The sequence below is a fragment of the Nicotiana sylvestris genome, chromosome 6 (genome assembly GCF_000393655.2).
Source record: "Nicotiana sylvestris chromosome 6, ASM39365v2, whole genome shotgun sequence".
Lineage (NCBI taxonomy): Eukaryota > Viridiplantae > Streptophyta > Magnoliopsida > Solanales > Solanaceae > Nicotiana > Nicotiana sylvestris.
The window spans coordinates 166,212,374-166,238,758 of record NC_091062.1 but is presented as its reverse complement, the minus strand read 5'-3'; the positions used below and the strand labels follow the sequence as shown (position 1 = coordinate 166,238,758).

The following is a 26,385-nucleotide window of genomic DNA, read 5'->3' as shown; positions in this document are numbered from 1 at the left end:
CATCTGACAACAAAAGCAGCCCCACACTAATACTAGAAGCAAAAACTCGGCGCCTCGACCTCTTTAATTTCTTCCTCAACTCTCAACTGCCAATCCGTTTCTGGTTTTGATGGCTTCTTTGACTTTGCCATCGTCTTATTCAACTTCCCTCTCTTCTTCATCCTCTACTTGTCTCTTCTCTTCTTCTTGCTCCTCTCTCAGATACTCAGCCTTCTTTCCCAAACGAACCCGCCTTCCCAGCTACGTAGTAAGTACTAATTAATTACCTTCCTCCTTTTTGTATTTGCTTCTCTCATTTGTTTGTCAGGGGTACAATTAAGTCATATATATGTACTACTCCTATGTCGCTATTCATCAGTCAGTCATTGACTTGAGGCAGAATTTCCTCACCACTTTCAGTTAAACTAATTTGGTTATTGATCTTTTGGATGGAGGAGATGTAATGAAATCAATCTTTTTTCTCACAGTTTCTTGTTTGGTTATTGTTTATAAGTTATGACAAATGATTAGGATGTGTACATGTAATTTCTAGTTTTCCACCACCCTCTATTTTTATTAGTATTAATTATGCTTCTCTACTTTACTCATTCTTTCCTAAAAGCGTCATACTATCACTACTTGAAGACTCCAACAACTTTTTTCTTGCATAGAAAGTATTTGCATTAAAAAAACTGTGATTTAGTGTACCTTATATTAACTTTTAAAGCACCTACAAATATCTCTAAAAGATTACTATGATATATTAATGATTAGTTTGTTATGCTTTTGTACTCTGATTACTGCCATTCTTGGAATAAAAGCTTTTACTGAATTGCTTATAGTTACTCCCTGTTTGGAATAAGAGACAAGAGATCTATCTCTTTGAAGGCAAAAAGACTTTCTTTTTCTTCACTTTGTCAAATGTCCTATTTGGTTGGTTCAAAGTCTTTGGAGCTTAGGCAAATTAAACTTGTTTGTTTTATTAATGCTTGTCCTTTTTTTTGTCTTAGAATTGTGAAATCAATAAACCAGTGGATGAGAAGCCTATTATTCCAATCATTAATGATGAGACACTTCCAGCATTCTTGCAAGCCAAACGCTTACAGAATGCAGTTACAAGTAACAACACCAAGCTGAAGATATTTTCCGGAACTGCAAATCCTTCACTTTCTCAGGTAAATAATTCTATATATGAGGGACTTGGGGGATGCCTAGTTATCAGTAATGTCATATACTAACATTGTCTTTGATGTCACTATAAGGCCTTTCTGTCTACCGTTAGTGATCTCCCACTTTACTTTTGTGTAACATTATCCCGATTCTCTTGAATGACACTGGGATACTCTTAAATGTTCTCTGTAAATTTTTTAACAATGAAAGGTTAGCATTTACATTCAATATTTTCCAAGATTCTAAGTTGATATGGTGACTTATATCAAGTAGTATCCCAACCTCTTCCCCACCCGAATAGTTACATATTATCATGTGCTTTGATGATGGAGCTTCGTAAGGACAAGGGTGGAAGTATAAACTCGCTCAGTTTCATTTTCTGTGGCATTGTTTGACTGGGCATGATGTTTAAGAAGTTAACTTCACATATATGTGGTCGAAAAAGAGGGAAACATCACATCAAAGTTAAAATGTGAATATAACAACAATTATTACGCCTCAGTACCAATCAAGTTGCTGTCTGAATCCTCACTGACCATGTTTCTCCATTTAAACTCATATCATCCATAATCATACCAAATAGAAGTAAAAGTAACATATATATATTTAAAAGGTTAAGATTCTCCTAGTAAATTAAGCATCAGAGCTATATAAACGTGCTAACATGACAAACTTATTCCCAACTAGTTGATATACACCTATATAGAGCTTTTTCTTTCATTGTTCCCCCCTATCTTTAGCTAATTCTGCATGGATTCCAAGAAATAGTAGGTCTTTCAAGACAACTTTCTTACAATTAAGTGTGAATAGTCTTATGAATTTGAATCCTGGAAAAAGCTACACGTCAATTCCAAACTCATGTTCGGATCGGTTATATGAATTATCAGTGACCATGTCGCGCCACTTAATAAGCTCATCTAAGACCAATTTAAATTCTGAAAAGTGGTATAGAAATAGAATGCTAAACATTTTGGAGCTTCCTATATGGAAAGAGTGTCTTATACATTGGAACATTTGGAGTAAGTTATTTGCAGACTTTGTTGTTTCTCCTTCTTTTCTTTTTTCGTGTGTGTGGGGTGGGTATAGTGGTGGGGGATATATGAGGTCTTAGTAGCTTAAGTTTGTCATCATCTAATGTGTCAACCAAATACACATAATTTGGACTTGTCACACGAGGAAATGGTAACCAAATCGTGGAGGACTCCCTGAAACTGTATATTTTTCTTTCCCTTGAGCTTATTCCATTGTGCCTACGTGGATATAGTTTGTTATTACAGAAGATGGTGTTAGGTGTATGTTTCAGGGTGGACACTGTTGCTTCAATTTCTCTTTCCTCATGAAGTAAATTCTTTTTAATTAACTGATATATTTAATACTCAATTGCCAGTCTTGTAAAGATTGTATGCGAAGTGGAGTAGAAATGCATTTTAGTTTCAGCTTAATAATGTTAAGGATTAGCGCAAACAGCCCCCTCCCCTCTCTTCTTTCTGGTCTTAATTTTCCGGACTCCTATATATCAAGGTGATGAAAATTGAAAATATAAAAAGTAAACAGGAAGGCCAGTGAAAAAGGATGATGGATGACAAAAAACAAGGATAATTGAGTAGTATTTCTTCGTTTTTCTTTTTCCCAAGGTTGCCACCATCCTTATCTATGTCTAAAATGCCCAGTTGCTGCATGAATTGTTATTCGAGCTCTGAAATCCATTTAAATACTTTCAACTTTTACGCCATACTTCTTTTCTCAGCTGATGCAGTCTTTTTTTTGTCGCTTAGGAAACTGCTTGGAACATGGGGCTTGAACTGGGAAAGATCAACATCAAGCGCTTTGCTGATGGTGAAATTTATGTCCAGTTGCAGGAGAGTGTTCGAGGCTGTGATGTTTTCTTGATTCAGCCGACTTGCCCTCCAGCCAATGAAAACCTCATGGAGCTTTTGGTGATGGTAGATGCATGCCGAAGGGCTTCAGCCAAAAGAATCACCGCGGTGATTCCATATTTTGGATATGCCAGAGCCGATAGGAAGGCAAGTTTCTTTGTGTGCAGCTTTTATGTTTGGTGTATTTAGTTTTCATATTTTTTGACTCCAAGGAGTTATCACTTGTTGAAAAGAAAAGAAATCAATGTTTACATCTTCTGGTCTTTGACATAAATAAATAATTAACAAAAGGGACATTTTAAGTAGGTTTTTATTTACCATATTTTATATGGCTTCAGACACAAGGTCGTCAATCCATTGCTGCCAAATTGGTTGCAAATATGATAACGAAAGGAGGTGCAGATCGTGTTCTTGCTTGTGATCTTCACTCTGGGCAATCCATGGGCTATTTTGACATTCCAGTGGACCACGTGCACTGTCAGGTAATCTTTCAGTATGTCAGTATCATTAAGAACTGCAAATTTATTTAGCTGATAGGCAATTTGCCTTTTTTGTTCAAGCTAGCCTGTTATCCTCGATTACCTTGCTAGCAAGAAGATTTCTTCCAATGATCTGGTTGTGGTCTCTCCTGATGTTGGAGGAGTTGCTAGAGCACGTGCATTTGCAAAAAAGTTGTCTGATGCACCTTTAGCCATTGTCGATAAAAGACGCCAGGGCCACAATCTTGCTGAGGTATTTTCAGAGCTGGAGTTTGCGATTTCACACTTAATACAGTTTTTATCTCCTGTGGCATTCGGTTTCTTAAGTTAATAAATATATGAGGTAGATGTATCTCAGTTACATCAGTGTGCTTGGTATTCCTTTTCCAGGTAAGTATGGGAAAAGAAAATAGGTGAGACAAAACCTTTTCAAGTCTGATTTGGCTTGAGACCAAAGTGTTGGTCTTACACTTGTTAGAGATGCCTATACAAGCTGGGGTCTTTGGAGAGTTAGAAAGCCAGTGAAGAAAATCTGGCTAATGTTTCCTGCCTGTATTTTTGTGGTGCATCTGGATATAAAGAAATCGCAGGTGTTTTGATGGATTTCTAACTCGCAACCACTCTCTGAAAGCTAGGTGTTTGACTAACCTCTTTTGCTGGTGCAATTTGCACAAATTCAACTAATATGCACTGGAGCTAATCTTAATTGCATTTTGTGTTGCATCCTCTGGATGCTATCAATTAAAATACTTACCTTTTAAAAAAACATGTGGGGATGTAGCTCCACCACTATATCATACTTTAGTCCCCGGTATCGACCTAGCCAAGTTATGGACAAGCCAAGCAAGTTTCTTTTGGGTGGAATTCCTGAGTTCTTGAAGCCCTTTCACTCCTAATTCTGTTCTTTTTCCACTTTTTTAGGGAGTAAAGGAAGGTAGAAAAGCTCCCCGCTGATCTTTTGGGGGCCCTCCCTTGCCATTGAGTTTGGGTCCCATGGTAAATGCTCTGTAAAAGATCTTTATGACTGGTAATTCGATAGTGGCTGCAATAAAGTTTCTTCCCTAAAGTATTTCATGTAGTTGAGCAATATAATCTTTAAACTTCAAGTGATTGTTTCCCATCTATTGAAAGAAATCTTTCGTCTTAATTATGTTTATCCTTGTGTATATCTAACTTGGGTTCATCTCATGTATGTAAAGAAACTAAACAAAATCTTCACAGAATAAATTGTGTGATGTAAGGACTGCTGCCGCAGTGATCTCTGGCAGTATACCTGATCTAAGCCAAATACTTAATGAGATTAAAACATCAAATAATTATCGTATAGTGGTCTTTTAGTTGTTGTCTGCATTTGTCTACAATGGTTCTATACCTTCCACCTCTATTTGGTTCTATATTTTCATGTATCGTTTGCTCTCATGCGTGTGAATCATCTACCAAATTTTTATTTATGTTTTACCACTTTCACCTTCTAAAATAAGAAATAACTATCCACATAAATAGGCAGAAGCCAGTAGCACCCATGCTTCATAGTCTATGAATACAAAGAACATGAGTCGAAGAGTTTTCATAGTACTAGACAAAGCAATAAAATGCGATGAACATGTTTAAGTTCTAGGATCAGTTTCATTTTTTTGGTTGCTTTTCATGCATCCTATTGTGTCCTTGACTCCATGTCTTTTTGTTGCTTACAGGTTATGAACCTGATTGGTGATGTTAAAGGAAAAGTTGCAGTCATGTTGGATGACATGATTGACACAGCAGGTGGGCTAGATTACATATATCGGACACTCTGGCTAGCCACTAACTGGTCCTGATTTTCTCTTCTACCTTTTCGAAGAGATGTTAATGTCAACTGTAGTGATTTGAGCGTCCTTCTTTATTCGTTGCGTGGAAATATGTTACCTTCTATTATCGTCACTCTTAAGATTGTGAAGTGTCTCAACAAGAACTTCCACCGCAGTTTTTACATAAATTTCCTTATGTTTCTGTTGCTCTTGCTCTTAGGGACTATTGCCAAAGGTGCAGAACTTCTGCATGATGTGGGAGCAAGGGAAGTTTATGCATGCTGTTCACATGCTGTTTTTAGGTAACGTTACTTTGCTTTTGTACAAATATGTAAAAATCTTAGATATATTTTGGAGTAAGCTTTCAGCAGCGTTGTCGTTTTGGTAAATATGGATCCATTTTTACGCACGTGATTGTATATGATGTTTTAACATGAAACATGACAGTTGCTGTGTGAAAATTGTTCTATCCTTTTGGTTGTCCATGAATCATGGTTAAATTCCGGTTTTATTGCAACAGTAATTATGGAATGGGAGCATGGTTGATCCCTGTGCAAATATGGAATCACCATACTTTTTCAAACTGACATATTAATCTTCCGTCCAAGTGTTGTGGAGTTAGAACTGATAATTGGTGCGAGATTATTTAGCATTACCTAATACAAGAGAAAAACTGGTGTAGTAGTCTTTTGTAGTTTTGAAGATTAGATAAATGATTACTAGATGTAGAGAATCCCATATGGGAGTAAGTTCAAACCATCATGTAAATATCTTCTCTTGAACATCATCCATATCGTTCAAAGCAAATTTAGGTGAATTGGACATTATGGGAGGTCTATCTTGTGTTAGACTTGTACAACATTGATGTCAAGACTAGACTTATGATGGCGCTTTTGTGTCTACTGCATACAAATGCTATTGCTCTCTTTCTCTGGCTTTCAACATTTCTGATAAATTCTTTAGACTGGTTAGTAATTTAGTCATAATGCATATCGCTTGCTGTTGCCTTTATTAATCAACTGTTGCTTATTTTGTGATGACAGCCCCCCAGCAGTTGAAAGGTTGTCGAGTGGCCTATTTCAAGAGGTTATCACTACAAACACAATTCCAGTGATGGACAAAAACTATTTCCCACAGCTGACTGTTCTTTCAGTTGCAAACCTTCTTGGTGAAACAATTTGGCGCGTGCATGATGATTCTTCTGTGAGTAGCATTTTCCAGTAGGTAGGAGTACAACCCCTCATTTACGCTGACTAACTCGCGTGTTTAGCTTGTTCATGCAACTTTTTTTTTTCAGAATCTTTCTCCCTTATTTCACTGGATCTTCCACTTGCATGAAATTCCTTCTACTTTCTCTACCCTTTGGCTACTCATCCGTTTGCATAGTGCCGGGCATTATTTACTGGTCATTATTTCTGCCTTTCATCTATTTACTGGTTCTTGTGTTGTTATTATTTCCATGTTGGTACTTATATATTTTTTCTTTTTGTCTTTTCGTCTTCTTGAACCGAGGGTCTATCGGAAACATCCTCTCTACCCCATCGGGGTAGAGGTAAGGTCTGCATACACACTACCCTCCCCAGACCCCACTTGTGGGACTATACTGGGTTGTTGTTGTTTCTCTAACCTTTGGATAAGGGAATGGCTTTGTAGCTGCCAACAGAGTGAACAAATCTTCTATAGTATTTTCACACTTGTATTTCTTTGCAGACGCACACACTTAACCATATAGATGAAGCAATAGGGCTCTATAGGTAGGTCAATACAGGTTTTTGGAGGGTCAAAAAAATTGGGCGAAAATCTGTTACTCTCTCCATTTTAGTTTACTGAAAAAACAACTGAAACTGTCTCTTAAGAACAAGTTCTTTTGGCCACAAGAATATTATGACAATGTTTAAATCACAAATTTCAAAATTTTATCTTTTTCTTAAATTTCGTGCCCGATCAAATAGGGTCACGTAGTGACAGTTTAAAACTGAAGAAACATTCGATTGTTGAATAACTCCAACCACATAGTGTCAAAGTCTTGCGTCCTGGGCCAAATGTTCTTGTACTCCACAACAACAGAATTTGTTAATAATTTGGTAGGAGTACATAGTGGACTGACCACGACTCATGACGTTTTCAAACAAATGCTTGGCTATCACTCGGCAGCAAATTATTATGAATGCTAAAAACACTTACCCTTTAGTGAGAAACTATTTGGACAATCAAACTTAATAAGTTTTGATATAAAATTGAGAGCTATCACTCGCCGGCAGATTATTGTGAATGACTGAATGTTATGTAAATTATTTGGACAGCATCTGTATACTAAGAAGTTTTTCTTGTTAAAGAAAAGAAATTTAAAAAAGAAGCGTTCCTTGTTTGTTTGCTAAGAAAATTGAGAGCTACAACTACTAATCATGAATATCAAGAAAAATACCTTAGTCTCCCTAAAGTAGTTAGTCTTTATACTGTTCCCATCATCATAAAAGTATTTACGTGTGATGGATAAATGTTGTCCAAATTCGCATTTGATGTTCTTTTTTTATTATTACGGAGTATTAAAGATTATTGAAAAGTTTAATCCCAAAGATTAACCCAATCCATTATTCCAACGGCAATCGACATGGCCCACTCAACAGCCCAATATCCCGAATTTGGCTACAAAGATGACGCTACTTTTTGGGATCTACTATTTACAAGAATTTCTAACATTTCTCGTGCCTAATCAAAGCCATAAACGTGGCCCATTCTGTGCCGCACAACAAAAAAAGGAAACAGCACACGAGCAAAGTCCTTTATCGGATCAGTAAAATGATCTTTCTGTCAGGTCTAGTCAGCGCCACGCGCTTGGTTTGTCTGATTGGAGCTTGTAACTACGCGCCTCCGTTGCGTGGCAATAACCATGTCAATGGGGGCGGAGAGAGCCAGTGATGCGTGGAGGGACGGTGGAGATGCCTTGTTTGGAGAGCGCGTCGAGAACACTCTCTGTGGAAGGAGGTTTTAGGCCTAAGGGGAGAGGCAACCATGGCTTGTTTATTGCCTCCTTCACTACCTTATCTATCACCTCCTCGGCCTGCAAAACCCCAACATAGCATTTCAGAGAAATTTTTATAACAAACACCATCCATGGTACGTGAATTCATTATGAATGTGTTAAAATATTTAGTACTAGTACGTCAAACATTTTTGTGAGTTTGTAGAATAATTCGCGCAAAGTACTCAACTCTCTTCCTAATTCGAAGTCAGAAATTTTGGTAAGAGTATTTATATTTAAAATTATATATTATCCGCTCAATGCGGATACTAGGTTTTTTTGTTTTTCTTCTTGCTTTATTGGGAATAGAAAAGAAGAGCGACAATGCATATGAACCTAAAACCTCTTGTTCATTGCATTCCTTTGTTCAGCAAGCACTACTAGCAAGAGAACTCACAAGGCTAAACTGAAATATATTTGTTTATTGATTTTTGTTCTCTAATTGCAAAAGTGGAAAACATATACAGTATTTCGCAAGTGCAAGTTTCTCCTTGTATACTAACAATAGAGAACTCCCAATATCCGAAATTTAAATCTAGAGAATATATAAAACCCTGACTATAGTAACTGGCCAAACTTACCGGCTGAAGATCAAGTGATTTCTCTAGTATGCTATATCTATTCTGTATTCCCGCAGCCCTGTGTAATCCAGATGCATTCTGCAAATTCCAACCAATGGTGCAGAGTTATGATTTATGAACATAGTCCAAGTGGTCACTCACATAGAACAGCCAGTTTATACTGCTGAATTGAACACAAACATTCAAAGAAGATAGTAGCACCTACGCATTTACCTGAGGATACGGTGGACATGATCCGAAAGATGGAGGCGTAACAGGGCAACCCCATACATCAGCACATAGCTGCAGATCATCAAATAACAGATTTTTTTAGTTCTTTGAACTCCGAATTCAGTAAAACACTTACTTTCAGCTAAACAGAAATAATTTAGTTAGGGATGGAAAAATTACCCCTGGATGAGGCGTCCGGTGCCAAGTCTCAGACGGTCGCCATCCAGGATAGTAAGGCGAACCCCACATATGTGCACCATTTGGGTAGTTACCTGGTGGTACCCAGGCAGGATAGAATTGACCAGAAGCGGGTGCATGATTTGAATGATATGTTGGGAAGGCCATGACAGCTTTATGTGGATAGTAGCTCCTCTGTACTGAATCTCTAGGTTGAGGACGAGGCCATCTTTTCTCATCTTCCTTTGGCAAAATTTGCCTCCGTTGCATTCTAAATTTCTGCATGGAATTCAAAAGGCGATACTGTTCTTGAGCTGAACAAAATATCCGTAAAAACTGTTTAAGATGACTCCAAAATACTTGACTTGACGGGCAAAACAGACTGGATATGACGATGTTTACTGATGTTTCCATGCCCAAATCAGAACATTTTTGGTGAAATAAATTTTCAGCATGTTTCTCATCCTACCAAACGGACCATGGTTTAGTCAAGTTAGGACTTCTTTTTGCTCCTTATTAAATTTATTGCATTATGAGGTTATGTATCTGCTCCCTTCTATCCAGCAGGCAACGCTTGCTTTTGCATTCATTTTCACGCATTGAAAAGCTTGATTTAAAAGAAAAAGATACTAGTATTAAATTATCAAAGAACAGAACTCAGCCAACCTGGAGATGGCTAGCTACATTATGTCTCGTCAAACCTTCTACTTTCATCAGCTCCAGTATTCGAGAAGGAATGGCTTGATCTATACCGAGTTGCTCTACTGCTTTAACAAATTTCTTGTGTAGTTCAGGTGTCCAGTCTACCTGGATCCAAAGGAGAGACAAAAGCTTACTCCCGAAAACAACTGATCCAAAATAAACCAGGATTCTAGTTAACTACATAATGCTAAAAAAGCACAAGCTAAACTTTACTTGGACCCTATTCTGATTGCAAAATATCAAATTCTGTTTATTGCTTAACACTAGCAGTCAAGGTCATCTTGCGTCAGGGTCTACCTTAAAAAAGACTCTCTACCTTCTTAAGGTAAGGGTAAAGTCTGCGTACACACTACTCTCCCCAGACTCCACTTGTGAGATTTCACTGGGTTTGTCGTTGTTGTTGTTGTTACTAGCAGTCAAGGTCACCCAATACATTATTACTACTATTGTCAGTCATAGAGTTAGTCAGCACTTGTTCCATCTTACCTTCATCTTCTTCTTATTAGCTTTCGTCCCACTTGATCTATGGAGACCAGATGCTTTACTAGAGTCAGCAGAATGAGTACTGCTATTGCCCGGGCAGTCATTATTTTGTGAACAAGTAGCAATGTGATCCTCCATCTTCTGATCAGCAGCAAAATCATGCTCCTCTTTTGTGATAGCCTCTCCTAGTCGCCCTGGAGAATCCGCCAGGACAGTAGTCTCAGCAACAGAATCGCAACAAGTAGTTTCAACAGATTTTGTGTCCCCTTCATTCACCCCACTATCTTGTTCAGTTGACAAGATAGTATGATCTTGGAAATCGCCATCGTCCACTGACCTTACTCCTTGTTTCTGTTGTGGAGTTGAAGGAGCTGGATATTTATCACAGTATGGTGGTAATTCTTTTTGGTTTTCCACCACTGTGGTCAAAACTCCATTAGAATTTTCATTATCTGCTTCACTCTTAACTGGTTGGAGCTCTAGCATGGACAAAAGAGATTCTTTGACCGGCTTAAGCGACTCAGAGACATTCTTTCCTCCAGAATTAAATGCCTGTTCCAGCTAATAAAAGTCAGATTTTCCTCCACATATAATAAGCTCAACAGTCTGAATGAAGTTTAGGAAGAACCTTGTGAACTACATGCTGCCATATATTTCTTAGTTTATCATCTGATAATGGTTTCTGAAGGAACTCAACTGCACCAAGCTGCAAAACATCAAAATTCATTTTGATATAGTTCAATAATTTCACTTTATTACCCCCAAAAAATTGTATCAAATGAAAATGTGAGCCACGAGATCTCACCGCTATACACTTCATCATGGTGCTAATGGAGTGAATACTTGAAACCACTGGAAAAAAAGGATTAAAGAAGTTCTATCAGAAATATTTCACTCTCAAGAGCAAGTAAAGTTTCTAAGTTTTATTGTTTCATGATATTTCTAAGCAGAGATAATTTGTGCTTTTCACAATATTGTTTTATGGTAGGCTGGGTTTGAGCTGTGGAAATAGCTATTAATGCTTGTATCAGGGTAAGCTGTCTATATCACACCCCGTGGTGTGTGGCCCTTCCCGGACCCTGCGGCTCTTTTTTACAATATTATTTTATGAATCTAGAATCACTTAAAAAAATGAAAGATAAAAAAGCTGTGAACTTAACACTAGATCTAACTTAAGTAAGTATGAATTCCAAGAACAAGATTTGGGACAAAGATACAACTTCACTTATAACGGTTGGTAACCACAAGGCTTGCTAGTATATATAGGAGTTTAGACTTCTGAAGTATGCCTCTAATTACAATACAGAAGCACTTACTTATAGTTGGCAGATCTTTAACAATTTCGAGAAATTTGAGACCCCCATCGTTGTTGCCCGCAGTTACCTGTTGACAATTTACAGACACATACATAAACAGTAAGAAAACATTGGCATTGCTTCACTTTCTGGTAATAAACCACTATAAAGTGAAAATGGACAAGGAGCACTAAAGCTGTTTTAGTTGCAGCATATAATAACTTAAGAAAATCTGTTTCTCCATAAAACAAAAATATATCACAACCCAAGCTTAATTGTCTACATGAAAACAATATGAAGTTGAAGGGTAAAAGTTCCTAGTGTAGAAAAAAAGAAAGAAAAAAGCTTTACCTCTACAATGGCTAGATGGAATACTTCCGACTTGCTTGAGATTGCAGAGAAAGCTTCATTCTCATCACAGAACACGTAAACTGCAAGGACATGAATGATTTTGTCACATCTATGAAGATTATATATATATATGTGTGTGTGTGTGTAAATGAAGCATTGCAACAGATGGAATGTTCCAAACAGGATCAAGTCCAGTCATTAAAACTTTGCTCAGATCAATTGGAGCATCATGACAAATATCGGAGACAGCGTGCATAAGGGCGAATTGTCAGCATTAGCCCCATGAGACTTATGCACATATGGCCGCCTCAAAGGCGTTTTAGAGGCTCTCTCATCTAGTCTTTGCCTTATCAGACAGTATTGCTGGGGATGAGTAGCAAGTTGAGGACTACAAATTAACAAGTTGAGGCCATAAATAAGATGAGATGTCGCAAGCTAATTCGCAAAATGAAGGAAGACTACCAAAAGCCTTTGTTACTTTTCAAATCAATCACACTGATAGCTACAACACTAAACTGAAATTTTGTAGAGAATGGTAAATCACCGGTTACTAAGCCAGTAAACAGTAGGGGTAACTGCTGGCTGTCTTTCAAAAGTTTAAAGGAAAAAAGATGGAAATGATTGCAGATCAAAGGAAAAAAACAGGAAGAAAAGTAAATTAACAAAAAGAAAGAAAGGAGATCTTACCAATATAGTTCATTTGCTCAAGTCTTGATCTCATCTCAGAGGCAGAATTGCAGTCTTTATCAAGAAGAAGAACTCTAAGTCCTTTTGGGAAATCATTCCACCCCAATAATTCATTCTCAGTGCAAACCATTTCTGAATAACTGGCATCCTTTTCAGGCAGCTAAATTAAAAGAGCCTCTAATTAAGTTGACCATTTCTCAGCATCGCATCTATCTGCAGACCAAAAATTCTCCTCATTAATTAACATCCTCAATCAAAAACTGTAGAATTTTCAGTAGAAGCATTGATAAGATTCATAGTGCAAACCAAACATGATATCATATATTTTGTTTAAATTTTCAAGCTAATAAAGTACTATGCTTTTAGGGAGAGGACATGCTGCAACATATAGTATAAAACAACAAAAACACAATACCCGAGTGTGGGATCTTCAAATATACTAACAAAGAAAAAGACAACATAGTACTAAGCCATGTGAATACACAAACGTCACAATCCCAACACCACCTTAATTTGTTTCAAATTACTTGATCAAGAAAAGGAAAAAGAGAAAACTGTGCATATATGATTAAAACAGAAAATTAAAAGAAAGCTTTTTATACCCTTTGATGCATGGATATGTAGTATATGATTTTTTTTTGGAGATAATGCATATATAAAAAGAAAAAGAAAGCAATAAATTTAATCAGAAGTAGTTATATATACATTCCCAGTAAGTACCTATGGGAAGTGAAAAGGAAAGTTTAGGAGACCACCTCAGTTTTTAGTATTGGTGTTTGTTTCTTGATATGGATGTTTTATTGATTGTATATTTAATTTGCATCGACTATGTAGCTGGAAAATGGACAGGGAAAGAAACAGAGATATAAAGGAGAGAGAAAGATGGGAGACAGTGAGACTGAAAAAGAGAGAAAACAGTATTATTATATATATATTCAAGAAGAGAGAAGGGCCGCGGGGATTTAAGTGCAGTTACTGCTGCTGCGGACCACAGTATACGCAATTGGCTACCTCACCTCACCATTGGTCAAAAAGTTTATAAGATTTATGTTTATTATATGTAGGAGTATCTATAATCCAAGTAGAAATGACACCATATATCTACTCTAAAACGCTGCTATTTGGGAATTAGTCCATGCGTCCCAAATTTTGATTTTTTAGATGTTCTGAATTGTATAAGTTCGGGCTATTCACTAAATAGAATCCCTTAGAATGATTATTTGTGTACTTGATGGTGTGAATAATTCGGATTCAAGTCAGATAAATGCTCTAAAAAGGTAAAACACTCTCCACAAAAAGCTTTTTATTTTCAAATCTCCTTAAGAGTGGAGAAATCCAATCATCTTAGCATACTTCTTGGTGATATAACAATTAAACTCTTGAATATATTGGGTTTACAAAGAAAAGAACTCTTGAATATGTGTGGGCAGAAATAACACCACGTAGCCATTCTAAATGGCTTCTATTTAGAAATTAGTTCGAAATTTCATTTTTTTTTCAAATGTTCTGAGTTGTCCTGAACTTAAGATTTTTAGTTTAAAATTTTATGATAAAATAAGTACCGACTAATCAGGGGCGGCCCGACGAGTTTTATGGTCTAAAGCCAAACTTAATGAGGGGCCTTAACTTTTTTTCTTTTTAAAAAAAAATTATTTATTTATTTGAAGAGCTATTTTTCTAGCGTTTCTTAAATACAAAGTTATTAATAATTTTCTTATAATCAATATCTCCTAATAATTTTTTTTAATTGACAATATAGCTAATCCATTTAACCTTTATTGAGACATTGTTGATCTTTGTGAGATTTTATCAATTTTAAAAATTTCTTTCCACTGAAACGACGAAAAAAAAGAGTTATTAACATTATTCCATAAGTAATATAGGCATTAGAAAAAGAATCAATTTTTTTATTTGACCGAGTGTATCAATTAAACTGTTATCTTCTAATTATATTGTACTATTTTTCTTAATATTTTTAATTTTGAAAATAAATTTAAACCATCAATATCAAACTAATTATTATACTTTAAGGAACATTCAAGATCAAGACAATAATTTTTCAAATTTTCATCATCTAGTGATCTTAAGTTTTACTGCTAAATAAAAACCAAAAATATTTTTATATGCTTCGAATTGTTCAAATCTATTTTGAAGTAAAAAAGAATAGCCTAGTCTAATATATATAAAGTAATCACCTTCAAAGGACTCTTCGAAAGATTTTGAGATTTTATTATCAACATTCTCATCAAATTGTTTCTTCCTAAATATCATACGTTTCTTACAAAATTCAAGTTCGATTCAAGTGTTTCTTAGCAGAAATCATAGCAGTTGCAAATCTTTCTTCTCTATACTTGTTAAAGAAAGAAATCAAAATTTTTCACTTCACATAACCTTTTTTTAAACTTATACATAGCCTATTAGATATAACAAAAATGGGCCCCCATAAATATGGGGCCTAAAGCAGTTGCTTTACTTGCTTTATGGAAGGGCCGCCCCTGCAACTAATCTCTTAATAGCTTCCATTAAAATGGCTATCTGTGCACTTGATGGTGTGACTAATTCAGATTCAAGCTGGATAAATATACTAAAAAGGTAAAATACTCTCGACAAAAAGTTTTTTCTTTTCAAACCTCCTTAAGAGCAGAGAAATCCAATCATCTCAACATACTTCTTGGCGGTAGCACTCAAACTCTTAAATGTATTGGGATTACAAGGTGATGTTTTATACTTCAATACAACACAAGAGGGGGGAGGGGGATTTGTGCAGTATCCAATTTTCGCTTAACTTGATTATAGAAGGACCTGGTTCTTCTATGTGTTCCAACTACTACTGTTTGCAGAATAATAAGTAAAGAAAATAAAGAACACATAGATTTTTACGTGGAAAACACCTGGCTCAAAAGGTGAAAAATCATGACCTACTACTCAGTAGGATTTTCCCAAACTTCCACTAAAATCACTGAGCCAAAAACTGCATTTACAAAAACTCTTTCGTAAACCTAGGCTTAACTCTAATCCCGTTGTGGCACACAACCTCAACTATAGCGACAACTTTAGGTTAACTCTAACTTGAAAACTCTAAGTACCTAATACAATCGCTTCTATAAAAGCTGAAAAGTACAATATAAAATCACCTACTACAATTGAACTAGAAGTAAAAGATAGACACTTGGAACTAGTTCTTCTATCTGGTTCAAGTAGCTTCAGGATTGCACTCTTGAATCACACATAAATTGTTTGCAAAATTGCCTTGCTATTTTGCTCTCAATTCACATTTTACTTCTGCTTATGTGCATTACCTATAAAAGAGAATAACACTTATATTTAAGAGGTTAGTAATTAGTGATTGATTGGGATACATATGCTACTCTTCTATGGTAGAAGAGTTCTAGTTGATCTCATACTCTAATTCTATCCTTTTCCTAAACTCTGTTCTCTTCGTATAAGGAGTCTTTCTCTCCTTATCCAATATGCAACCTTTTCGATCAGATCAGGAGATATTACTTCTGATAAGTTAGATTTATCTCCTTCACGTGCATCTCACATGTTTAGGTTGATCACGACTGTGCTTCACAAGATGGACCTGGTCCATGTCTGAGTTCTTTTGTCCGTCTTCAAAACTTCACATTTACTTGGGCCAACAAATTCCTCCTTTTTGATGATGACAAACTCTGTGTTTTTTTACTCACTTAGACCTTGTAAGAACTCAGCTTAACCATCAATACAAAGTGGAGAAAAATTCACGTATCATCAAGGACCATGTTAATTAGGTTATAAACATCACTTATTCAGAATATATAAAGCACAATATCTCTTCACTCTTTTGGCATCATTGAAAAGTTGCATACACAAAGTGTGAGTCCCAAATTTTTAATAAGTACTCATGGCCACTGGGGCAACTGCAAGTGCAATCATGGATTAATCATCAGTAATTAAGAAAATATATTTAAACTATCAAGGAAATATTAACATTCAACAAGAGCAAAAACAGTAGATATCATTGATAGAAGATATGTTGCTACCACAATCCACAACCAGAAAGCAAAAAATATTCAAAACATGAGCAAAAAGAAAGAAAAATCCCTAATCCGGGTCACTGAAGGTACTAGATAGGTTCAGGAGATAAAGGCTAGAATTTCTAAGGCTTGGGGGAGCTAGAGGGTTGGTTTTGGGCTTGGAGAAGATTCAACATATTGTGAAGAATCCCATCATTCTTCTCCTTTTCCTTAGTAAGCTCAGTTCTGAGAGCATCCCTCTCAGATTCAACCTCTGCTAAGCGAGACTTTAGCCTAGCTATCTCAACATCCTTGGCCTCACTTTCCTGAACAAGAGCCCTGACTTTACTGTTGATAGGTGTCTTCTTGGATGAACCAAGTTCATTTGAAATGGCATTGACTCAATAGTCACAAGAAAACAGAGTGTTAATGCCAAAGTAATCCTTGCTTGTGGCCATTTCCCATTTCTTCAGAGGCACATTGCACCTTTTCAGAACCGTAGTCAGAATAAAGCCATAGGGGGTGGCATGAGTCTTGGAGCCATTTATAACCCTATCCAGTAGCTTAATGATGAATGTAGGCCAGTTAATTCGCCTTCCACTTTCAAGGCACTCCATCAGAACTAAGTCCATATAATTTTCAATATGCCTTCTCTCCTGCCTGGGTAGTAGGCACTTGTTGACAAACTCAAAAATAACTTTGTGTTGTGGCTTCATCTCACTCTTGTGCACAAACTTGGCCTCATTCACTTCTTTAACATTACAGAATCTCCTAGTGATTTCAAGGGCATGAGGAAGGGAATCCAGACTTGGCCATCTCTGTCTGGTGTAATCAATATATCCCTCAGCAGGGATGTCTAGAATCTCTCCCAGCTTCTCTGCATCAAATGTCACTTGAACTTCTTTTACTTGGATGGTGACTCTGCCTTCTTTGACCTCAACATTTACCATGAATTCAATGATCTCATTCCTGGCTAACCTTCCGTCCATCTGAAGGACCATGTCCTTCTTGCCCTGAACAGCTAGAACATCAACCGAACGAACCATTCCTGGTTCCACTAAGTCTTTCAACAATCTTCCCTTCAAAATTTTTCTTTTGCCAAACATGGACAGATTGTCTTGTTCACCACTTGGCTCACTTTCTTCTTCACCACTCCACTCCTCATCTTCAGAAACTTTAACTTGTTTGCTTTTCACTGCAGACCTTGTCCTCTTGGCCAATGAAGGTTCAGCAACCTTAGACACAGATGCAGACTTCTTGGAAGAAGTCTTGGACTTTTTGGTCTTGGGGTTCTGAACCTCCATTGTTGCATGGTCCTCCTGATGGACCTGTTCCATCTCCTCAACATCAATAGCTTCATAGGACTCTGCAACCTTACATTTTCCTTTATTCATCCTTTTCTTCTTACTTTCAGCCAAAGCCTTTTGTAGGTCACTCTCACTCTGTTTCACCCTGCTTCTTGTGACTCTTCCCTTTGGTAAGGGAGTTTCAGTAGTTGTTAGGGAGGAAGCCTTTCGTTTCTTGGTAGGTTTAGCAGCACTGGGGGCTTTTGGAGTGGGAGTTCTCCTTTTCTTTGGATCATAACTGGCACCTACTTTCTTTATAAGGTTTTCTAGGGTCTCTTCAATAGATGAACCAGGTTCATCTCCCTGTGAACTTAGATTAACTAACCCCTCATCAGCCTCCCCTGAACCACTTGCCCTGACTTCATGCCACTTTCTTCCACAGTTTCCTGTGTAACCCCACAAATAGCTGGTACAGGCAATTCAGAAGTGGGTGAAGAACCAACCACTCCTTTCCCTTTCCCCTCATATCACCACATACACCCTCTCTCTTCTCTCTCTCTCTTTTTCCTTTTCAATTTTCTTTTTACCTCTACTCCTTTCCAGTTCAGGCATTTCTACATCCCTAACAGGTCCAACCAAAATAAACCTATTTTCTAAATTTTCATCCAAAGCAGAACTTACCTTAGAAAAGGGGTTTTGAGTCTTCTCAAAGTCAAATGACCTAGGCCCTTCCCCCTCACTCGCAGATTTGAATGAATCGTCTGAGTTCTCAGAATCTTGGGCTTGGGCAACCTTCAATTGTGCGTTTAATTTCTTTGACAATGCATCTGAGGCTACAGTTTATCGTGCTAGAATTTAATACGTCTTTTCTTAGGCTAGGGATTTATGCTGGGTGGAGGAGGTATGGAGGAACCAGAAAGGGATGGTGGTGGAGGAGTCCCTGGGTTACCTTGAGGGTTCGACATTGTAGCTGATGGCTTGATAGAGTTTGTGAATTAAGCGTTTGGAGAAGAAAACAATTTGGAGTGAAAAAGGTTTTTTGATGGTTTAGTATAATGCGGGTGGCAGAAGGTAATAATAGGTATTTAAAGAGAAAGGGTCATTTAATGAATAACGGTAGCTTTAGCAGTCAATTAGAGGTCTAATCAACCTAAAATTGCAGGTTGAACGAACGGTTAGACTTCCCTAGATTTTAGGCATTTTTTGTGGTGAGAATTTTAATGAGGACGTAACTGGTTAAAAAACAAACGGATAGGATTTTCTATTGTGTTGAACAATGGTAGGACTTTGCTCATGATTTAAATATTTATATTTTTAATTGTGCAGAGTATAGAAAACATACCTTGGCATTCAGATGAACCAATATTGATGAACCAGGTTCTTCATTTAAAATTCTCTTGATCATGCCTCAATTTACCACAATGGAGAAAATTTTGTTAGAGATCAGTGACTCATATTAACACATGTCACAGGAGTATACTATTTACAATATGAAGCTGAGTAAAAATTAATCTAGATATTTACACAAGTTCTAGATTTCCTAGCCATTTTTTGTCATTTTGCATTCTGAGCTGGTCCCATTAGGTGATCTTAATCATTCATAATTCTAACTTGTTCCTTTCAAAGCTTTCTCTACTCAGTGCTTTAGTAAAGATGTCAGCAATTTGTTTATTAGTAGCACAGAATTCTATAGTAATCAATCATTTCTCATAGTTGTCCCTTAAGAAGTGATATCTAACATTTATGTTCTTAGTCCTCTTATTATGAACTGGGTTCTTTGTCATACTTATAGCACTAGTGTTATCATAAAAGATAGGAATGCAACCAACTTCAATGCCAAAATCTATCAGCTGCTGTTTGATCCACAGCAATTGAGCACAACAAGAGGCATCATCAATACATTCAGCCTCAGTAATGGATAAGGCCACTAAATTCTGCTTTTTAGTGGCCCATGATACAAGACATGAACCAAGAAAATGAGCCATACCTGAGGTGCTCTTCCTACCCACAAGGAAACCTGCATAGTCAGCATCAACATACCCCACTAGATTAAAATTACTACCTTTAGGGTAACAAAGACAAAGATCAGTAGTGCCTTTCAAATATCTCAGTATCATCTTGACAGCAGTCAAGTGAGATTCCTTAGGATTTGCCTGAAAACGAGCACAAAGCCCTACACTGAAAACTATGTCAGGTCTGCTAGCAGTAAGATACAAAAAGTGAACCAATCATACCCCTATACAGCTTCCGATCAACAGATGAACCAGGTTCATCTACGTCTAATTTAGTAGCTGTTGCAATGGGTGTGTCTATTTCCTTTGATTCGTCCATTTTAAACTTCTTAATCAACTTTTTTGCATATTTTTGCTGATGGATCATGGTTCCATTTGGGTTTTGTTTGATCTGTAAGACTAAGGAAAAGTTAAGCTCACCCATCATACTCATTTCAAACTCATTCCCCATTAATTTGGCAAAATCTTTACTTAGTTTATCAGTAGTTGCCCAGTAAATTATGTCATCAACATATATTTTTCCCTCAGGAATAGAGTACTGTCAATTTTACCTCTCTTGTAGCCATGTTCAAGCAAGAATTTGGACAGTTGTTCATACCATGCTCTAGGAGCCTGCTTGAGTCCATAGAAAGCCTTGTCTAATTTGTACACATGTTCCGCACATTTCTTGCTCTCAAACCCTGGAGGTTGTTTGACAAACACTTCTTTTTTTAGGTAGCCATTCAGGAAGGCACTTTTGACATCCATATGATAAAGAGTGAATTCTATGTGTGCCGCAAAGGCTATGGGGAGTCTTATTGCCTCTAGTCTTGCAACTGGAGCAAAGGTCTCATCATAATCTATGCCTTTCTCTTGGCTATAACCTTGGACCACCAGTCTTGCCTTGTTCCTTGTAACTGTTCCATCTTCATTAAGCTTGTTTCTGAAGACCCATTTAGTGCCAATAACTGAATTGTCCTTGGGTCTTGGAACTAGATGCCAAACTTGACTTCTCTCAAACTGATTGAGTTCATCTTGCATTGCATTTACCCAATTTGCATCCTGCAAAGCCTCAGCAACATTTTTAGGTTCAATAAGAGATAAGAAAGCAACAAAAGCACACAGATTCTTTAATTGTGATCTAGTTTTAACTTCAGATATTGGATCAGTAATTATGTTCTCAATGGGATGAGAACTTTGATACTTGTAAGGTTTCACAACCAACTGGCTTCTGTTTGATGTTTCTCCCATGTTCTGTTGCTGAGGAACATGCTCATGGACAGGTTCCATTAGGGGATTGGTTTTAGTTCTTCTTTGTTCAATTCCCACTGTCAAGTTGCTCTAGATGGAATAACCTGTTCCATCACCTTTTACTTCTTTTGGTGCATCTTTAACTTGAACTGTGACTCACTCAATTCTTTTACCAGCCCAATATCTTCATCTTCATGTTCCTGTCTCTCAGAAAGAATGTTAGTTTTATCAAAAACTACATGTACACTTTCTTCTACACACAAAGTTCTTTTGTTATACACTTTATAAGCTTTGCTATGTGAAGAATATTCCAAGAATACTCCCTCATCACTTCTGGGATCAAACTTACCTAGGGAGTCCTTTCCATTATTGTGCACAAAGCACTTGCATCCAAATGCCCTAAGATAGGATATATTTGGTTTTCTCCCTTTAAGTAACTCATAGGGAGTCTTCTCTACCAGAGGTCTACTCATGCATCTATTAATGATGTAACATGCAGTATTTACAGCCTCTACCCAGAAGCTATGGGGTAGTTTACTAGAAAGAAGCATAGTCCCAGCCATATCTTCAAGAGTCCTATTCTTTCTTTCAACTACTCCATTTTGTCGAGGAGTCCTAAGGGCAAAGAAATTATGATCTCTACCATGTTCATCACAAAATTCAGCAAACTTAGCATTTTCAAATTCAGTTCCATGATCAAACCTGATTGATGCAAGTTGATTACCTAGTTGTTTCTGAGTTTTTCTAACAAAGGCAGTAAACATGTCAAATGCTTCATCCTTAGATGTTAAAAATAGTACCCAGGTAAACCTAGAGTAATCATCAACAAGTACCATCACATATTTCTTACCATCTCTGCTCAATGTTCTCATTGGACCACATAGATCCATATGAACCAGTTCCATCGCCCTGGTTGTACTTACCATTTTCTTGCTTTTAAAAGATGATCTTACATGCTTCCCTCTTGCACAGGCCTCATAAACTTTGTCTTCCTTGAACTTGATGTTAGTTAACCCTATCACCAGGTCCTTGGCGACTAATTTATTGAGTTGATTCAGACTTGCATGACCAAGTCTTTTGTGCCACAGGAGGGGATCATTGTCCAACACACTCAAGCAAGTGAGTTCATTTTCTGAAAGAGTGGACAAATCTACAATATAAATATTATTAATTCTTTTTCCCCGTAAAACAATCTTGTCAGTGGTAAGATTAATCACAAAATATTTGGTAGAGGTGAATGCTACCAGGTTACCTCTGCCACATAGTTGTGATACACTTATTAGGCTATATTTCAAGCCATCTATCAAGTAGACATTCTCAATGGAATGTGAGTCTGTCTTATCTACCTTTCCAACCCAAATGATCTCACATTTCTTCCCATTTCCAAAGGAGACATTACCTCCTTTTAGATCCTCAAGTGAAAGGAACTGATTCTTACTTTCAGTCATATGCTTTGAGCAGCCATTATCTATGTACCATATTTGGCTACTTCCCTTCACTTGGACCTGCAAGACGAAATCAAGGGTTAGTCTTAGGAACCCAAACTAGTTTGGGTCCCTTTCTATAGGCAAATGGGTGAAATAATTTTTCTTTTGGCCCATTCAGGCAGCCTATTTTTCTCTTGAACAAAGGTTTTGTTCTTTTGACTAGCCTTTTCTTTTGCATTACATTCACTTTTGTAATGACCATTCTTGCCACAGTGTGAGCAGATTTTGTTTTCAGGAAGTGTGATGTACTTGCTTTTGGGATCTCACTTAGGTGCTGGGGTCCCATAGCCAAGTCCTCTCTTGTTGCTATTGTGGTGCTCTTGTAGCCAGGATAGTGCATCAGAAGATTTATTCCATTTGCATGTTCTGTCTAGTTCATGCTTTACCTTTCCTAGGTCTTCTTTTAAGACTCTTATTTGTTCATTTTTCTTGTATTGCTCATCCTTCATTTTTCCTAAGTTTTCTTCTAAGGTGATATATGTGTGATCAGACTTTTTTTTACCTGTTCTTAATTTCAGTTTTAAATTTTCAGATTTAAGTTCTAAGATGCTAGTGTCAAGTTTAAGAACCTGGTTCTTCAACTCAGTGATTTTACTATCACTCTCACTAGCCCTTGATTCTAGATTTTTGCACTTGGCTTAAGATCACATACTCCCTAGACAGTTGTTCCTTCTCATTGTTTATTACCTCAAACTCATCAATGAAGTCTAACAATAATTCAGATAACCTTTCTTTAGATAGAAATTTAATCTTGTGTTTGAGATGAATCACACTTACCTCTTGTTCATCATCTGATTCTCCGATGGCCATAAGTGCTTGTTCATCTCCAGTTTCATCTTCTGAGTCCTCATCTGATGTTTCTCCCCAAGCAGCAACCATAGCCTTTGTTGATCCTTTGTTCCTTTTGGGTTGAACCTATTCCTTCTTCATGTTCCTTCATTCAGCCCTTTTCCTTCTTCTATTCGATTTTCCACTAAGGACAATTCTTGATTATGTGGTCAGTCTTGCCACATTTGTAGCAGCCATCATTGGTCTGTTTCTCAGGAGCCCTTAGTTTATTAAAGGTTGTACCTCTTGAAGAATCATTTCCTCTCATCAGGTACTTCTTGAAATCCCTTGTGATCATAGCCATTTCATCCTCCTCTAGATCTACACCTTCAGCTATTCTGAGAGCCATACTCCTTTCCTTTTTGGGTGCATCCATTTTCATGGTTTGCCTTCTCAGTTCATAGGCAGTGAGATTTCCAATCAGTTCATCCAACTTGAGAGTAGCAATATTTTTTGATTCCTGAATAGCAGTGATTTTGCTTTCCCAAGTTATTGGTAAGAGCCTTGTCAAGATTTTCTCAACCTTGTCTTCTTCAAGGATGATTCTTCCAAGAGATTTAAGTTCATTTGTTAGTATTGTGAACCTTGTGTACATCTCTTGGATAGTTTCTCCTTCTTTCATGGTGAAATTCTCATATTGAGAATATAACAGTGTTCTTCTTGATCTCTTTACTTGAGGAGTTCCTTCATGGGCCACTTGTAAAGTGTCCCATATCTCCTGAGCAGTGGTACAACTTTGAATCCTACTGTACTCATCTGGACCTAGTCCACACACAAGTCATTTCTTTGCCTTGGCATTCTTTTCACATTTCTTCAAATCTTCAGTAGTGTAGTCAGCTCTTGTCTTTGGCACGTCCACTCCTTCAGCATTCTTCTTTGTAATAGCAAGGGGACCATCAGTGACTATGTCCTAGAGTTCATAGTCTTCTCTTATGATGTGGTCTATCATCCTGTTCTTCCACCAAGAATAGTACTGACCATTAAAGAGTGGAGGCCTAGCAGTGGATTGCCCTTCCCAGTTTCCAGGTGGTGCACTCATCTTGATTTGTTCCTAAGGTGTTAGCCTCTAAGGATAACCTGCTCTGATACCAATTGATGTTTTATACTTCAATATCACACAAGAGGGGGAGGGCTAATTTGTGTGGTACCCAATTTTTGCTTAACTTGATTATAGAAGGATATGGTTCTTCTATGTGTTCCAACTAGTAGTGTTTGCGGAATAATAAGTAAAGAAAATAAAGAACACAGAGATTTTTACCTGGACAATACCTGGCTTAAAAGGTGAAAAAATCACGACCTACTAGTCAGTAGGATTTTCCCAAACATCCACTAAAATCACTGAGCCAAAATCTGCATTTACAAAAATTCTTTTGTAAACCTAGGATTAACTCTAATCTCGTTGTGGCACACAGCCTCAACTGTTGCGACAACTTCAAGTTAACTCTAACTTGAAAACTCTAAGTACCTAATACAATTGCTTCTATAAAAGCTGAAAGGTACAATGTAAAATCACCTGCTACAATTGAACTAGAAGTAAAATATAGACACTTGGAACTGGTTCTTCTATCTGGTTCAAGTAGCTTCAGGATTGCACGTTTGAATCACACATAAATTGCTTGCAAAATTGCCTTGCTATTTTGCTCTTAATTCACGGTTTACTTCTGCTTATATGCATTACCTGTAAAAGAGAACAACATTGATATTTAAGGAGTTAGTAATTAGAGATTAACTGGGATACAGATGCTACTCTTCTATGGTAGAAGAGTTCTAGTTGATCTCATACTCTAACTCTATCCTTTTCGTAAACTGTGTTCTGTTCGTGTAAGGAGTCTTTCTCTCCTTGTCCAATATGCAACATTTTCGATCAGATCAAGAGATATTACTTCTGATAAGTTAGACTTATCTCCTTCACGTGCATCTCACATGTTTGGGTTGATCACGCCTGTGCTTCACAAGATGGACCTGGTCCATGTCTGAGTTCTTTTGTTAGTCTTCAAAACATCACATTTACTTAGGCTAACACAAGGAAAAGAACTCTTTAATTTTGAAACATCAACTAATATTTTCTTTCAAAGCATGTTCGACTTAAATGATTAAAAGTACTTTTGTTGATAAGTGTTAAATGCTGAAAAATATTTTAAGTACAAAAACTATTATTATAAAGTAATTTCGTGTCGGTATAAAAGTGTTGAAACTAATAATAAACAAATTGACGTATTTCATCAAAAAAGTTGATAAGCAGTTTTCTCATTAAAATAGCCGAAATGACCATTAAAGGATTTTTTTTCAAATATAAATTTAAAACTATATTTACATGAAAAAGTACTAATAGTATTTTGTTTGGGTTGTGTGTGGGGGTGGGGGGAGGAGAGTTTTACAACTTGTTTGGATGGTTGTTGCCCATTGTATCGTATTAAATTTTAAAAAAAATAAAGTTGCCTAGACAGTCGTCTAGGTTGTGTTGTATTCAAAAAAGCGCAAGAAGGGGGCTAGACCTGACCTCACAAAATACAACAACGGTGATGCAAAAGGGCAGGAGATTCATATATATATATATACATACATACATACATATATATATATATATATATACACACACACACACCCTCCTTTCTAAGACCTATGAACAAAATTAACTGACAAAGAAATTAGATTTTTCTTACTTTGTCCTTATACTAGGAAGTTGTCATTTATCAAGGAAAAATGGTCCTTTTGCATTGCTAGGCAATTCTTGAAATGAACGATAC

The 26,385-nt window shown here is 36.9% G+C and overlaps 2 protein-coding genes across 7 annotated transcripts; one reads left to right on the top strand and one right to left on the bottom strand.

Moving 5' to 3' along the window:
• Positions 1-13,972, top strand: LOC104222219 (ribose-phosphate pyrophosphokinase 1-like). Of its 2 annotated transcripts, XM_070147615.1 has the most exons (9): positions 1-247; positions 990-1,154; positions 2,925-3,173; positions 3,365-3,508; positions 3,591-3,758; positions 5,200-5,269; positions 5,513-5,594; positions 6,336-6,516; positions 13,635-13,972. In XM_070147615.1, exons 1-8 carry the CDS (start codon positions 110-112, stop codon positions 6,514-6,516), a joined length of 1,197 nt encoding a protein of 398 aa, XP_070003716.1. In that variant the 5' UTR covers positions 1-109; the 3' UTR covers positions 13,635-13,972. The 2 variants fall into 2 exon arrangements, with proteins under 2 accessions (XP_070003716.1, XP_009771727.1); XM_009773425.2 differs by lacking the exon at positions 13,635-13,972 and having other exon boundaries at positions 6,336-6,743.
• On the bottom strand, positions 7,846-13,687 carry LOC104222218 (two-component response regulator-like APRR2). Of its 5 annotated transcripts, none has more exons than XM_009773420.2 (12): positions 13,556-13,687; positions 12,801-13,013; positions 12,114-12,193; positions 11,784-11,850; positions 11,273-11,319; positions 11,096-11,173; positions 10,471-11,019; positions 9,949-10,089; positions 9,286-9,561; positions 9,109-9,177; positions 8,896-8,973; positions 7,846-8,353 (listed from the first exon to the last, which is right to left on the bottom strand). In XM_009773420.2, exons 2-12 carry the CDS (start codon positions 12,928-12,930, stop codon positions 8,186-8,188), a joined length of 1,683 nt encoding a protein of 560 aa, XP_009771722.1. In that variant the 5' UTR covers positions 12,931-13,013; positions 13,556-13,687; the 3' UTR covers positions 7,846-8,185. The 5 variants fall into 5 exon arrangements, with proteins under 5 accessions (XP_009771722.1, XP_009771723.1, XP_009771726.1 ...); XM_009773421.2 differs by having other exon boundaries at positions 13,521-13,641; XM_009773424.2 differs by lacking the exon at positions 13,556-13,687 and adding an exon at positions 13,403-13,499.
• Positions 13,973-26,385: the final 12,413 nt, after the last annotated feature.